This window comes from Zosterops lateralis (assembly GCF_965231275.1).
Source record: "Zosterops lateralis genome assembly, chromosome: 24".
NCBI lineage: Eukaryota > Metazoa > Chordata > Aves > Passeriformes > Zosteropidae > Zosterops > Zosterops lateralis.
Window position 1 is genome coordinate 6,442,824 of NC_139784.1, and position 16,905 is coordinate 6,459,728.

Below are 16,905 nucleotides of genomic sequence, written 5' to 3' on the forward strand. Positions count from 1 at the left end.
GGGAAATGATCACTGGAATTGGGAATTCAGCACTGGAATTGGAAATTCAGCTCTGGAACTGGGAATTCAGCTCTGGAATAGGGAAATCAGAGCTGGGAGAGGGAAATCAGAGCTGGAATTGAGAAATCATCATTGGAATTGGGAAATCAGCACTGGAATCTGGACAGATTCAAGGTTTGTAGGGCTGGGGGAAAGCCCTGAGGGTGTTTTTTTTCCAGGAGGAGCTGAGGGTGGGAGGGGTTGGGAAAGGGAGGGACAAACAGCTGGGAACAGGAGAATTCCCAGCAGCAGATTCCCAGGGAATTCCCAGGAAATCCAGGCAAGGGATGCTCTGCATCCACCAGAGATCAAACCATCTCTCCTGGATTTTTTGGGAGCACTGACAGCCCCACCAATATCAGGAGAATTCCCAGCAGGAGATTTCCAGAGAATGGAAATCCAGGCAAGGGATGCTCTGCATCCACCAAAGATCACCACAACCATCTCTCTCCTGGATTTTTGGCTATTTGTGGGATTTGGGATCCCCACAAATATCAGGGATCAGCAGATTCCCAGGGAATGTGAATCCAGGAATCCAAGGATTCCTGGAAATCCACCACAGGCCGCCTCAGTTGTTTTTCCTGGGTTTCTGGGGGGCCACTGGTGACCCCAAAATTCTGCTCTGCCCCCACAAACACGGGGCAAACCCACCCCAAAACACCCCAAACCTCCCCCAGCCCATCCTCGTGTATTCCAGAGTCACATTCCAACAACTGAGCAGCGCCTGAGGAATTCCAGAAGGATTCCAGAAGGAACTGGAATTCCAGAAGGATTCCAGAAGGAATTCTCACCTTGCAGCACTAAACCAGACCAGGAGAACAACCCCAGAGATCTTGGATTTTGAAGGATTTGAGGAATTGTTCCTTTCTCTCCCTTCCCCCAGCTCTTTAATCCCCACAATATCAGTTTCCCCATCCATTTTTCCCAAGCTGGAATTTGCCCCTGATGCTGCCACTTCCTCCTGCAGGAAGCTCCATGTGGTTCCCTCATGGACACAGATCAATCAATCCCTCACATTTCTTTTATTTATTTTTTTTTTTTTTCCCATCAGGAAAAGTCCCAGTTTGGGAGCTCAAGATGGTTTTGGGTTGGGCTGATCCTGTCAGGAACAACCTGGGAATTTCTGAGCTAAACATGGAGCTAAATCTGGGATTGGAGAGAGCAGGGAAGGAGAATTAAGGACTGAGAGATCCCAGAATGGGAATGAAGAGACACCAAATCCCATCCAGGGACACTTTCTGTGATCCCAGAGCTCTCCAGCCCGGCCTGGGACACTGACAGGGGTGGAGCAGCCACAGCTTCCCTGGGAATTCCATCCCAATATCCCAAACCCTCCTCTCTTCCAAAGATTCCCGTAATATTATTTCTGTTTAACCAGAATTTTCCTCCCTTTGGAGTGACAGGACAGGAGATGAACCAACCAGGAGATTAATTAACCAGTGCCTGAGTAATTAACATTAATTATTAATTATTAATAACAATAAAGAAAATCTTTGTGTGAGAATCCTGGAATTCCTTCCCAATATTATCCCATCCAACCCTCCTCTCTCCCAGAGATTCCGGTATTATCATTTCTGTTCAAGCAGAATTTCCTTCCCTTTAGAGTGAATTTTAACTGAATCAACCATCAGGAATTATCCAGAAGCTCAGAAAATTCCCTGTTCCATGTAAAAAACACCTGATTATTTCCTCATCACATTGAGCATTTCCAGGAATCAGGAATTCCACTGCAGAGCCAGGAAAGCACAAAACTCACCAGAAAAACAAAATTTCACCTTTTTCTTACCGAGCGGCGAAAAAAAATTCTGACAATATTTCACCTCATTTCACCAAAGGGATGTGTTTAAAAAAAAAAAAAAAAAAAAAAAAAAAAAAAAAAAAAGCTTTTTTATCAACAGGTAGCACCTCAAATGAAGGGTTTATTTTGAATTTATCAAAGGTTTTTACTGATAAAACCACCTCACTCTGCAGCATTTGTGGCTTTGAGCTTTTCGCTGCCGCCCTCGAGGGACCCACAACCTTCAAAACCATCACTGAAATAAAAACCATCATTGAAATAAAAACCAAAACCCTCCTCGGCCATTTAGTACAAACAGCAGCTCTGAAATAACGCCCTAAAAACGCTCATAAAACACTTTTTTCCTCCTCCTTCCCAAACCTTTTAAATTTCTAATCCCAAAACGGCGTTTGGGGATTTTTAATCCCCAAAACGCCCCAATTTTGGGGTTTTTTTGCTACTTTAAAGGCGAATTTTTGCACGGAACAAATTCCAGACACGCTGCCAAAAGAGAGATGCAAGCCTTGATTAAGATTTAAAAAAGAAAAAAAGAGTTTCAAAGCGATTTTTTGATGTTTATCAAGCCCCAAACCTGGGGAATATCCACAGAAGGAACCCGGAGCAATCAAAGGTTTGCAAAGTGAAAAAGCTCCAAGTCTGAAGAGAAAAGAGCACAATTTGCAGACAAAAGAGTGGGTGGAGGAAGCGCCGAGTGTGTGGGAGCAAATTCACACCGAGTTTCTGAAGAAAAACCGCATTTTTTTGGTGTTATCGGGGCTAAAAATAGAGAGATCCGGGCTCGGCTGGGGAGGCCTCGGCCCGGCCTGGGCTGGGCTCGGCAGAGGGAAAAACTGGGGGAAAATGGGGAAAAAATGATAAAAAAGAGGATTTCAGGAGAAGGGGAGAATGTGAGGGGAATGGGAGTGGAGGTAAAATGAGGGTTTGAGGGAAAACTGAGGAAAAACTGAGGGAAAAGTGGGGAAAAACTGGGGGGAAACTGACTGAGGGCGTGAGGGGAAACTGAGGGAAAAAAATGGGCAAAAACTGAGGGAAAAATGGGCAAAAAACTGAAGAAAAACAGGATTTCAGGAGAGGGTGAGGATGTGAGGGAAACAGGAGTGGAGGTAAAATGAGGGTTTGAGGGAAAACTGAGGGAAAACTGAGGAAAAACTGAGGGAAAAGTGGGGAAAAACTGGGGGGAAACTGACTGAGGGTGGGAGGGAAAACTGAGGGGAAAATGGGCAAAAAATGAGGAAAAACAGGATTTCAGGAGAAGGTGAGGATGTGAGGGAAACAGGAGTGGAAGAAAAATGAGGGTGAGAGGAAAAAATGAGGGAAAAGGGAAAAACTGAGGGGAAAGTGACTGAGGGTGTGAGGGGAAACTGAGGGGAAAATGGGCAAAAACTGAGGGAAAATGGGCAAAAAATGAGAAAAAAACAGGATTTCAGGAGAAGGTGAGGATGTGAGGGAAACAGGAGTGGAGGAAAAATGAAGGTGTGAGGAAAAACTGAGGAAAAATTGAGGTTGTGAAGGGAAAAACTGGAGGGAAATTGACTGAGGGTGGGAGAGAAAACCGAGGATTTCAGGAAAAACTGAGGGTGTGAGGCAAAAACTGAGGGAAAAAAAACTGAGGGAAAAAAAACTGAGGGAAAAAAACTGAGGGGAAAAAAACTGAGGGGAAAAAAACTGAGGGGAAAAAAACTGAGGGGAAAAAAACTGAGGGAAAAAAACTGAGGGAAAAAAAACTGAGGGGAGAAAAAACTGAGGGGAGAAAAAACTGAGGGGAGAAAAAACTGAGGGGAAAAAAACTGAGGGGAAAAAAACTGAGGGGGAAAAAAACTGAGGGGGAAAAAAACTGAGGGGAGAAAAAACTGAGGGGAGAAAAAACTGAGGGGAGAAAATGAGGGAAAAAAAACTGAGGGAAAAAAAACTGAGGGAAAAAAAAACTGAGGGAAAAAAAAACTGAGGGAAAAAAAAACTGAGGGGAGAAAATGAGGGAAAAAAAACTGAGGGAAAAAAAACTGAGGGGAAAAAAAACTGAGGGGAAAAAAAACTGAGGGAAAAAAAACTGAGGGAAAAAAACTGAGGGAAAAAAACTGAGGGAAAAAAACTGAGGGGAAAAAACTGAGGGGAAAAAATGAGGGGAAAAACTGAGGGGAAAAACTGAGGGGAAAAAACTGAGGGGAAAAAACTGAGGGGAAAAAACTGAGGGGAAAAAACTGAGGGGAAAAACTGAGGGGAAAAAACTGAGGGGACAAAAATGAGGGGAAAAAACTGAGGGAAAAAATGAGGAGAAACTGAAGGTTTGAGGGGAAATTTGAGGGAAAACTGAGGGTTTGAGGCAAAAATTGAGGAAAAACTGAGGATTTGAGGGGAAATTTAAGGAAAAACTGAGGATTTGAGGGGAAAATTAAGGAAAAACTGAGGGTTTGAGGAAAAACTGATGAAAAATTGAGGGTTTGAAAGGAAATTTGAGGGAATTATTTCAATTATTTCACTTAGTCCTCAATCCCTTCTTTCTTTGTCCATCCCGGCTGCTTTAGGTACTTAAAAAAAACCTCAAAAAAACCCAAAAAATCCTGAAAATCTGTTTTTAAGTGGGGAAGTTTTATCTCCCAGAGCCTTTTGCATTTCCATGGGAAGTGCCAGGAGCTGCCTGAGCCCATGGAAATGCAAAATAAATGCAAAATAAATGTAAAATAAATGCAAAATAAAGCACTGTGTGCTGCTAACGACCCTGTTCCTATTCCCAAACCTTGGGATCCACCTGAGCTGCAAAAGCAGAGCCTCAAAAATCAGGAAAAATAATCCTGAAATGGGAAAATAAAGAAGAGAAAAAAATCTTATTTTACTGCATTCAATTTGGGAAAGGTGCAGGAGGGGATTGGGAGAAGAATTCCCAAAAATTCCTCTGGAAAACAGGGAAAAATCAGAATTTTGCTGCCACTAAATTCCCTTGGAACAGTTTTTCCTTTAATTCCACAGAGCCTGGACAGGGAAAACCTGTAAATTCTGGAATTCCAAGGCAGGGACACAAAACCCTGGGGAGGAACAAGATAAATCCTGTAAATTCTGAGGACACAAAACCCTGGAGAGGAGCAGGAAAATCCTGTAAATTCTGAGGACACAAAACCCTGGAGAGGAGCAGGAAAATCCTGTAAATTCTGCAATTTTGGGGACACAAATCCCTGAAGTGGATCAGGATAAATCCTGTAAATTCTGCAATTTTGGGGACACAAAACCCTGGGGAGGAGCAGAGAAATCCTGTAAATTCTGCAATTCCAGAGTTGGGGACACAAAACCCTGGAGAGGAACAGGGAAATCCTGTAAATTCTGAAATTCTGGAGACACAAAACCCTGGAGAGGAAAAGGAAAATCTTGTAAATTCTGGAATTTTGGGGGGACAAAACTCTGGAGCAGATCAGGATTAAATCCTGTAAATTCTGCAATTCTGGAGACACAAAACCCTGGAGAGGAGCAGGAAAATCCTGTAAATTCTGGAATTTCGGGGACACAAAACCCTGGAGAGGAACAGGGAAATCCTGTAAATTCTGGAATTTCGGGGACACAAAACCCTGGAGAGGATCAGGGAAAAAAAAAACCTGTAAATTCTGGAATTTTGGGGACACAAAACCCTGGAGCGGAACAGGATAAATCCTGTAAATTCTGCAATTCTGGAGACACAAAACCCTGGAGTGGAGCAGAGAAATCCTGAAAATTCTGCAATTCCAGGGGGATGAAGCTTCTTTTTTTGGCCATTCCCAAAAATAACCCCGGAGTGGGGATTTTGCTGACTCAGCTGGCAGCACTTTATTTTTTCTCTTTTTTCTCTTTTTTTTTTTTTTTTTCTTTCTTTTCTTTTTTTTTTTTTTTTTCCCTCTGTCTGGAGCTGAAAATTTCCCTCCAAGTGTTCCACAGGCTCCTGAAAAATCAGATTCCCAAACCCCAGAAAAAAAAAAAAAACCCAAAAAAAAACCCCCACCACAATCTACAAACCTCTACCACTAAAACAGTAAAAAAAATAAAAATAAAAATAAGAGGAACCCTGAGGCTTTTCCCATTTTTCAAGAGGAAGGATCTGGCTGAGTCCAGATTTTTTTGGGAGACACAAAAAGCTTTTCCAGCCAGAAATTCCTGGATTTTTTTTAAGCATTATCTCCATGAAAAAAAATCCGTCCCAGAGGTTTCCATTTGGGGATTCAGCATTAAATGGGGATTTTGCAATAAATGAGGGTTTTTTTTTAATTGAATCTAAAGGAGTTTGAGATTTTACAGCCACAAACTCAAGGTTTTTCTTGAAGCAGAAAAAAAAATATCTTAAAATAACTTTTAGTTCTTTATCCTCAACTCCAGGCCTTTCCCACCACCTGAAATATCTAAAAATCTGAATTAGGAAATTCCAGGGACTCCAATCTATTCCTACATCTTTTAATGCAAAAAAACCCCACAAACAAACCTGAAAATAAGATTAAAACACCCCCAGGTGGTTCCCTGATTCACACTTTCCTTTTATCACTTTTTTTTATCATCATTTGATCATTTTTAGACCAGAAAAAAAGCTTTTTACAACCACATTAAAGATCTTTTGACCTTTTAAATTTGTAAAATTGTCCAAAGAGGTGCCAAAATTCTTTTTTTTCTTTTAAAACCTCTTGTTTTCACCCTTCTCTGCTGATGCACCTTGAAGAAAATCAAAGCTGTGCTAAGATTTTATTCAGATTTTATTTCATTTATGTCACTTCCCATTTAAGCATCACTGACCTCGAGTCCAGGAACTGTGGAAGCCCCAAAAAGGAAATCCCTCATCAAGATCTTTTGCCCAAAATTAGCATTTTTTCCCCCCAAAGAGGCCCCGGAGGTGTCTCAGTGCCTTTGGAAATGCAGAAGAGTAAATAAAGTGTGAATATCCTGCCCCAGAGTCACCTTGGAATTCCCACCTGGGCATTTCCCGGCAGGAAAAATCTCAATTTCAGCAAGAATTGGGTAAAAATGGAGGAATTTTTATGTCTGGCCTCTTAAATGAGACTTTTTCAATGGGAAAAATGAGTTTTCCCTGGTGTTTTTACCTTGATTTTTGGGGATTTCCCTCCAAAATCCCACAAAAACACCCCTGAAAACTCAGATTTTGTGTCTTTTAGGGAGATTTTCAATTCCTGATTTATCTCCACAATTCCTGATTTATCTCCTCAATTCCTGATTTAAAAATCCCATTTCAGGGGGAAAAGATCCCATTTCCAAGGGAAAAAAAAAAAAAATCCCATTTCCAGGGGAAAAAAAAGCTCATTTCCAATGGGAAAAAAATCCCATTTCTAGAGGGAAAAAAAAATCCCACTTTCAGGGAAAAAAATCCCATTTCCATGAGGGAAAAACCCATTTCCAAGGGGGAAAAAATCCCATTTTCAGGTGGAAAAAAATCTCATTTTCAGGGGGAAAAAAATCCCATTTCCAGGAGGGAAAAAACCTATTTCCAGAGTGAAAAAATCCTATTTCCAGAAAAAAAAATTCCTACTTTCAGGGAAAAAAAATGCCATTTCCAGGAGGGAAAAACCCATTTCCAAGGGGGAAAAAAATTCCTACTTTCAGGGAAAAAAATCTCCATTTTCAAGGGGGGAAAATTCCCATTTTCAGGGGAAAAAAAAAAGCCATTTCCAGGTGGGAAAAATTCCATTCCAATGAGGAAAAAAATCCCATTTCAGGGAGAAAAAAAATCCCATTTCCAGAGGGAAAAAAATTCCCATTTTAGGGGAAAAAAATCCCATTTCCAAGGGGGAAAAAATCCTACTTTCAGGGAAAAAAATCTCCATTTTCAAGGGGGGAAAATTCCCATTTTCAGGGGAAAAAAATCCCTTTTCCAATGGGAAAAAATCCCATTTCCAGAGGGGAAAAATAAATCCCATTTTCAGGGGGGGAAACCCTCCCATTTTAGGGGAAAAAAATTCCCCATTTTCAGGGGGTAAAAAATCCCATTTCCAATGGGAAAAAATCCCATTTCTAGAGGGAAAAAAAAAAAAATCCCATTTCCAAGGGGGAAAAAAATCCTACTTTCAGGGGAAAAAAAATCCCATTTCCAGGTGGGAAAAATTCCATTCCAATGAGAAAAAAAAATCCCATTTCAGGGAGAAAAAAAATCCCATTTCCAGAGGGAAAAAAATCCCATTTTAGGAAAAAAAAAATCCCATTTCCAGGGGGAAAAAAATCTATTTCTAGACAAAAAAAAAAAAAAAAAAAAAAAAAAAAAAAAAATTAAAAAAAAAAAAATCCCATTTCCAAAGAGAACAGAAGGTGCTGGAAAAGCTGCTGGGAGAAGTCCCGGTGTGAAACCTCCCCAGGGAAGGGCAGGAATCCTCTCCTGGCACCGCCAGGTTTCACTCCCTGTTCCCAGCAGGGAGGAGCAAAACCCCCAAATCACCTGCAAAACAAACTGCCAAAAATAAATTAGGGTTTTTTGGGGGTTTTTTTAGGGAAGTTTGTCTTTTGTGTTTTGGTGGGTGTGAAAAGGATGAGAATTCTGCTCCAAAATAACGGAAAAACTCCCCAAAAATGCAAAAATTGGGATGAAATCTGTTCCATTCCTATGGGGGATGTGTTTAAAAAGTTTTAATTTTTTTCTGAATTATTTAAACCTGTTCCATTTCTATGGGGGATGTGTTTAAAAAGATTTAATTTTTTTCTTAAATTTTTAAAAATTTTCCCTAAATTTTAAAAATTCTTTTAAAATTTTTAATTTTTTAAAAATGTTTTATTATTTTTTAATGAAAAAAATTAAAATTAAAATGTTCTCTGAAGCATCAAACCCACCCAAAATCTCCCTCCTCTCTGGGGTTGAGAAATTCCTTAAATTTTGCCCCAATCCAGGAGCTGCTGGAAAGGTTTTTTAAGGCCTTGTGTTTACACTGGGATCCAGGGAAGAAAGGGTTAAAAATCCACGGTTTTGGTGGAAAAAAATCCACATTTTTGGTGGGAAACACTGAGGGAGCTCAGGACAGAGCAGGGGAACCTCCCCTGGATCTGCTCTAATATTTAAAGTGTGAAAAACTTCCTCATAATCCAATGAATTTTGCAGAAAAATCCACTTTTTTTTTTTTTTTTCCTAATTATTGTTGGGGGAAAAAACTCCAAATATTCACAATAAAACAGTGAAAAGGGCAAAGAGCAGAGATTGAGTGAAATATCAATTAATACTGTTCTGAAAAGGAAAATTATGTTTAAAAATTGATTTAATCTCCCTTTTAAAAGGTCTGGATGTTGCAGGGAGGGAGCAGAGCAGGCTGAGAGTTTGTGCTGGAGGAATTGAACCAAGAGAAATAAAATATTATATTTTATATGTAATATTTTAGATGTAACATATAAAATATAATATGTAATATATAATATATTGTATATATATTATATAATATATAATATATTATATATTATATAATATATAATACATATTGTATATTGTATATTATATATTATATTATATATTTAATATATATAATTATATATTATATATTGTATATGATGCACTACAGATTGTACATAATATATAATCTATTGTATATAATATATAATAGAAAACATATGATTTATGATGTATAATAATATATATTATGTATTCTTTATTACATAAAACATAATATATATGTGTATTAAATTCCATATGAACATACAATATACAACACATATCATATAAAATACTATATATTATACACTAAAGTATCACATATTATAAATAGAATATTATCTAACATATAAACATGTAAAACTATTATATATTAAAAATAAACAGAAGCCTAAAATATTTTAATATAACAATTATTCACAAAATATTAGAGAAATTTCCTTCTCCTCAGCTGCTTCCTTTCAGTTCTGCCTCTTTAACCAGGAAAAAATTTAATTAAATTTTATTTTATTTTATTTTTTGGGGCAGGCTCCCGAGAGCTGCAGGGAGAAGTAGGTCAGTGAGGAGTTTTGTCAGGCCCTGAAATCCACCCTGGGCCCGGCCCTGCTCCTCCTGTTCTCTGCCAAAACCCAGCCCAGCCCTTCCCACACTCAGTCTCTGCCCCAAAAAAAAGGCTTTAGATGGATAAAAACTTTCATTTTAGGGGTAAAATCCCCAAATTCCAGGACTCTGGTGAAGAAGAAATCACAGCACCCCAATATCTTTTATTTTTGGGAGGATTTAGTTCCTATTTCCACCTTTCCTGCAGTGATATTTCCTCTGAAATCCATCAGAAAACATCAATTTTCTTCTGAAAATACCAATGAAAGGTTCCCTATTATCATTATTAGATAATAAAGTCAATTAAAGACTTCACAATAAAAATACAACCCGTAACCCCCAGGAAATGCAACTTTTCCACCTTCCCTACAGTGATATTTCCTCTGAAATCCACCAGAAAACATCAATTTTCTTCTGAAAATATCAATGAAAGGTCCCCTATATCACTATTAGATAATAAAGTCAATTAAAGCCTTTGCAACTCACAATAAAAATAAAAATACAACTCACAACCCCCAGGAAATGCAACTTTTCCACCTTTCCTGTAGCGAGATTTCCTCTGAAATCCACCAGAAAACATCAATTTCCTTGGAAAACATCAGTGAAAGGTTCCCAATATCACTATTAGCTAATAAAGTCAATTAAACTTTCACAACTCACAATGAAAATAAAAATACAACTCACAACCCCCAGGAAATGCAACTTTTCCACCTTTCCTGCAGTGAGATTTCCTCCGAAATCCACCAGAAAACATCAATTTTCCTCTGATAACATCAGTGAAAAGTCCCCCATGTCATTATTAGATATTAACTCAATTAAACCCTTCACAACTCACAATAATCTCCAATGCCAAAACCTCTTTTGATCAAAATATCAGAATCAGATCAATATTCCAAAGGTGTTTTAACAAATAATCCCACACAACACCCAGGGATGGGCCCCAAATCCCCATTCCTGCAGCTCTGGAAACAAACATTTCCCAGAAAATTCACAGAAAATAAAAATAAAAACCTTATTTCCTCCCCCAGCCCAGGAAACGCAACTGCTTAGCTGGAAAAATAATAATAAAAAAATAAAAAACCCTCATGAATTTTTGCACTTTTCTTTCACACAGCTCTGAGAGTTTCTGCTGGGAGTTTGTATCCAAATGTTTGTGATCACAGCTGGAATTCCAGGGATGGAATTCCAGGGGATGGAATTCCAGGGGATGGATGGGGAGTTCTGCATCCCCTCCAGAGACTGCAAAATTTTAAAATGCACAAAAATTAAAATGCACAAAAATTAAGATCCACGAAAACTAAAATCCACGAAAATTAAGATCCATGAAAATTAAGATCCACGAAAACTAAAATCCACAAAAATTAAAAACCCAGGCTAATTAAAACCCACAAAAGCAGCAGAGGAACACACCTGGCGCACAGGTAAGGGAGATAAAAACCAGCCTGAGGTGAATTATCAGAGATGATAAACGCCAGGGAGATGAGCAGAGATCACAGACCTCTCCAAATCCCACTTGGCAAATCCACAACCCTGTCAAAACCACCTAAAAAAATCCCTTTTAATTTTTTTTTAGGGATAAACTCGAGAGAGAAACAGAAGAAAAAACTTCCAGCTGGGAAAACAACCCCAAAAATCTCCTCCATCCCCTGCACACAGCGCTGAGGGAGGATAAAAAATTCTCATTTATTTTTTATCAGCACCTCAATCCCTCCAATCATTTCCTCCCTGAGCCGGCTGCGATTGAAGGCTTTGGTGTTGTTTTGGTTAAACCCGGGGAGATTCGGCGGCCTCGGGTCTCCCCCTGCACCGGGACAACCAAAGGAGCTCAAAAATCACACCCTGAAATGCCAAAATCCCAAAATCCCAACCCCGGGGCGCAGCGAGGCGGGAGAAACACCTGGAGGAAAAGGCTGAGAATGAGAGAAAACAAACAAAAATCCGGGTTTTACAGCCGGTAATGCCACCTCCCCCGGTGACAACCGCGGTGACACCAACAGGGACTCGCTGCAAACCCCGATGGCCACCCCGAATCCCGCAGGAATGTTGTGTTTGCCCCGGGAGCTCACCTGCCCTTCCCTGCCCTGCCCTCACCCGGGGAGGGGACACAGAGCCCCCGCACCCCGGGCAGAGACCCCCAGACTGAGACCCCTGACCCCCGGGCACAACCTCCGACCCCGGGCAGAGCCCTTGTACCCCGGGCAGAGCCCTCGGAGCCCGGGCACAACCTCCGGATCCCCGGTAGAGCCCCCGGACAAAGCCCCCTGACCCCAGGTAGAGCCCTCGGATCCCTGGCAGAGACCCCCGGACAGAGACCCTGACCCCCGGTAGATCTCCCCGACCCCCGGCAGAGCCTCTAACCCCGGAGGAACCCCCCGATCCCGGGCACTGCCCTGGACCCTGGGCAGAGCCCCCCGACCCCCGGTAGAGTTCCCGGATCCCTGGCAAAGACCCCTCCCCCAGACAGAGACCTCTGACCCCCGGTAGAGCCCCTCGAATTGGGGCAAAGCTCCTGGACCCCGGGCAGAGCCCCTGACCCCCGGTAGAACCCCCAGACCCTGGGGAGGACCCGGACCCCGGGCACAACCTCCAACACCGGAGGAACCCTCTGGATCCCAGGCAAAGCCCCCCGATCCCCGGTAGAGACCCTGGACAGGACCGGGACCCCGGGCAGAGCCTCTAACCCCGGGGGAACCCCCCGGCCCGGGCAAAGACCCCCGACCCCCGCTAGAATCCCCTGACCCTGGGCAGAGCCTCTAACCCCGGGGGAACCCCCCGGCCCGAGCAGAGCCCCCCGACCCCCGGTAGAGTCCCCGGACCGCGGGCAGAGCCCCCAGCCCCACGGGAAGCCCCGGATCCCGGGTAGAGACCCCCTTTCCCCGGTAGAGCCTCCGGACCCTGAGCAGAGTCCCCAATCCCATGGGAACCCTCTGGCCCCAGTCAAAGCCCCCCGGCCCCATTCCCCGCCCGCTCTCCCGCACTCCCGGTGTGTCCCCGCCGCTCCCGGGCCGAGCCCGCTCCCCCCGCCGGGCCGGGCCGTGCCGGGCCTAGCGCTGCTCGCCTGCGCCGCCAGGCCCGCGGGGGCTGAGGGAAGGGAAGGGAAGAAGGGAAGGTCGGGAGAAGCGGCTCGGCGGCCTCACGGCAGGCCCCGCACTCCCTCAGTCACTCACCCAGGCCGGTGGTGCCCTCGGGGCCGCCCCCGCCGCCGTCCATGCCGGGGCGGCGCGGGGAGGGGGCGCGGGCGGGCGCGGCGGCGGCGGAGGGCGGAGGGCAGGGCGGCCGGGGCCCTCCTCCTCCTCCTCCTCCTCCTATTCCCGGTGTCGGCCTGCGCTCCGGCCGCTCCGCTCTCAGGGCCCCGCCGTTCCGCTGCCTCAGCCCGGGGTGCCGGTGCTCAAGGCCCAGGCGGTGCTGCCGCGGCTCCCGCGGGCCCCTTTCGGCCGCCGCAGCGCTACGTGGCCGCCGCCGCCACCGCCGCCGGTCCTGGCGGGGGCGCGCGCGCGCGGGGCTCGGTGAGGGAATGAGGGGAGGAAAGGGGGGGGGGGGGGGGGGGCGGGAATGGGGAGGATGGATGGCGGGGGCGCGCACCGGGAGCGCGCGCGTGTGGGGGGTGGTGGTGAGGGAGGCGCGGGAATGAGGCGGCGGGTGAAAAGAAGGGGAAGGGCCCGGGGAAAGAAGGTTTGAAGGAAAGGTGTGGGGGTGTGTGTGTACGGGAGCGCGCATAGAGGCGGGGGAGCGCGAACGGACCCCCGCTCTGTGTGTGTGGGAGGCTTAAATCCACCCCCACAAGGCCCGAGGAGAGCGGCGGCGGAGACTCGCGGGAGCGCGCACGGATAGCCCGGTGTGTGTGGGGGAGATTACACAGTGAGCGGCGGGAGCGCGCACGGCTGCCCTGTGGTGGGGGAATTACACAGTGAGCGGCGGGAGCGCGCACACAAGGGACGCCCACAGAGAAAGCCTGAGGGGAGGCGGCGCACTGCGCATGCGCCGCCGGGGCCCGTTCCCGCCGCGGCTTCACCTGAGGCGGCGGCGCGCGCGGGGCGCAGGTGAGGCGGGCTGAGGGGAGGGGGGGCACGGACAGTGCGCATGCGCGGGGAGAGGGGCTCGTTAACCGCCGCCGATAATTAAGGTAATTAACCGCCGTGCCCTAATGGCCTTAATTAACGCGGGAAGGTGAGCGCGGGGTGTGTGTGAGGGTAAAGGGGTGCGATTGGGGGGGGTTTCCCCTCAGCAAAGCCACCCCCGTTACTCCGCTCGGGTAATTAACGAGCTCGCCCTAATTAGCGCAGCCAGGTGAGGTTCAGGTATCCCTCACGGAGCCCCGGGGGCGCCCCTGCCCTCAGAACTGCCCCGGATCCCCTCACGGAGCCCCGGGGGTGCTCCTTCCCTCAGAACTGCCCCGGATCCCCTCACGGAGCCCCGGGGTGCCCCTGCCCTGGGATCTGCCCCGGATCCCCCTCACGGAGCCCCGGGGTGCTCCTTCCCCCTCACGGAGCCCCGGGGTGCCCCTGCCCTGGGATCTGCCCCGGATCCCCCTCACGGAGCCCCGGGGGTGCCCCTGCCCTCAGAACTGCCCCGGGGGTGCCCCTGCCCTCAGAACTGCCCCGGATCCCCCTCACGGAGCCCCGGGGGTGCCCCTGCCCTCAGAACTGCCCCGGATCCCCCTCACGGAGCCCCGGGGTGCCCCTGTCCTCAGAACTGCCCCGGGGGTGCCCCTGCCCTCAGAGCCGCCCCGGTCCCGGGTGAGGCCCCTCAGCCTCCCCTCAGCCGGGGCCGCCTCTCCCTTCCCCTCAGGGCGCCAAACCCCAACTCCCGCCCGCTCAAAAACCTTTTCCCTTTAAAGCTCTAATAACCGCTTTCATCTCCAGCCTGCGGTTTGCTGATGAGCGCCCTGAGGATGGGACGGCAGCGATGCCGCAAGGAGCCGGTGACAAAGGAAGGTGACAATGGAAGGAAGGTGACAATGGAAGGTGACACCTGAGGGCTGGGGAGGCTCAGGGCTGTCCCTGTCCCTGTGTCACCTCCCCTGGGGACACCGCAGAGCCCCAGAGCTGCCGGGGCTGTGGGAGGAGGACACAGCGGGGCTGCGGTTTGGGTTTGGCAGCCGGGAGGGAAATTCAGAGAGAGCGGCACCAACCCCGAGGGGAAAAGGTGCTAAATCCTCGTTCTGGGCTTTGTGTTCCTGTCTTGAATCAATCCTTCAGGTCACAGCCTTGTGTAAAATGAAATTCGCTTTTTTTTTTTTTGTAGATTTTAAGAAATAAGTTTAATAAAAAATTAAAACAGTTAGGAGATAGAAAAAAAATTAAAACAGTTAGGAGATAGAAAAAAAAAGTAAGGTACGGTTGGTAATAAAAAAAAAATAAGACAGTTAGGAGATACTTTTTTTTTTTTTCCTAAGGTACAGTTGGTTGGGTGATTTGGCAGTTAGGTAAGTCAACACTTTGCTGTATTAGAGACATTTTTAAAATACTTTTTTTTTCTTGCATTAGTTTGTATTTCATATTCTTTTATAAATTTCACATTATTTTATAAATTTATAAAGAGAATTTAATATTCTTTTATAAGAAAAATATTAATAAGAAAAATATATTAATAAGAAAATATTATAAGAATAATTATAATAATAATTATAAGAAATATTATAAGAAAAATATTCCTTTATATTTTAGGAACTGCTTTGTATGTGGTGTTTTTTTTGTTTTTTTTTTTGGGGGGGGGGTGGCTTTTTTAGATCATTTGTGTTTTGTGGTTGTGCTTTTATTATTATTTTTAGTTTGAGCTTTGGTCTACACTATTTTTTAGATGGTAGATGCTGATAGCTGGTATATCAGTAGCAGAGTTTTTTTTATATGTTCACTGGATGTTATTTTGACCAAACAGACAATTTAAGCAGACTTATATCAAGCTTAATTTTCTTCACTAATAGCAGAAATAAAAAACTGATATCCTTACCACAACATTATTAATCCTATAGCACAAATCTTGCCAAAAGCCAACTTTATAATATAAATATATAACAACCTCTACCTGTGGTTTGTTTCTCACCTGGAGAATGTCCCCCCCAAGAGCAGAGGGGGCTGAATTTGAGATTCTACCCCCCAAAAAAATTAAAAATCTCGGTGCTCTGGTTCTCTCCGAGTTTCAAATATCAAATTCTGGAGTGTTTGAGTCGCTTGGGCATAAATAAATAAACCCCGGGGCTGAGCAGGGATTTGGGGCTCACAGAGACAAAGTCCAGGAGGGAGTTAAAAGGGCAGGGCCGGCTGGGGAAAGCCCCGCGGTGGGATCACAACAATCCTCCCCTTTTTCCTCCTCCTGGAGCACAACGGGGACACTCCGACCCTGCTGCTGCCCCAATCCCTGCTGGAAACGGTAAAAAACCACCTGGAAAATGCTCCAACGGCCCAGTGCAGTGCAGCTCCTGCAGGAAAAACAGGGAGAGGGTGTTGGGGCAGGTGCTGGGTAACTGCATTGAGGATGTGCTGGAATTTCCTGCCTCGGAGAAAGGGAAGGGAGAAGAATATTGAGTGGTTTTTAGTTTTATTTTCGGTTGTTCCTCGGAAGGTGAATGCACAAGGAGCCCCTTTTCCAAATGTGGGGTCTGAGGGGCAGAGCAAAGGAGGGGCAGAGGCACCAAAGGGGATCAAATTCAAAATATTCCTGTTGTGGTGAAAACAAGGGACTCGTGTTCCCAGCCCGGGGGTGGCCCAGGGAAAGAGCAGCTGCCAGGAGTGACTTTGGCTGTCCCCAGCAGGGAAAAGGGAATCCTGGAAAAGGGGGAAAGGAAACCCTGGAAAAAGGGGACAGGGGGGAAAAAGGAACCCGAGAAAGGGGGGGAAAGGGAACCCTGGAAAAGGGGGAAAGGGGGAAAAAGGGAACCCTGGAAAAGGGGGAAAGGAGGAAAAAGGGAACCCTGGAAAAAGGGGAAAGGAGGAAAAAGGGAACCCTGGAAAAAGGGGAAAGGGGAGGAAAGGGAACCCTGGAAAAGGGGGAAAAAGGGAACCCTGGAAAAGGGGGGGAAAGGGAACCCTGGAAAAGGGGGAGGAAGGGGGAAAAAGGAAAACCCTGCAAAAGGGGGGAAAAGAGAACCCTGGAAAAGGGGGAAAGG

General features: G+C 45.5%; 1 protein-coding gene across 1 annotated transcript; it reads right to left on the reverse strand.

Moving 5' to 3' along the window:
• Positions 1-1,542: 1,542 nt before the first annotated feature.
• Positions 1,543-13,517, reverse strand: LOC310918858 (uncharacterized protein; the record flags this gene model as incomplete). Its single annotated transcript, XM_083877830.1, has 4 exons — positions 1,543-3,164; positions 3,871-3,912; positions 3,968-4,113; positions 12,968-13,517. The coding sequence occupies 4 exons, from the start codon at positions 13,515-13,517 to the stop codon at positions 2,442-2,444; spliced, it is 1,461 nt and encodes a 486-aa protein (XP_083733956.1). The 3' UTR covers positions 1,543-2,441.
• Between the last annotated feature and the right edge of the window lie 3,388 nt (positions 13,518-16,905).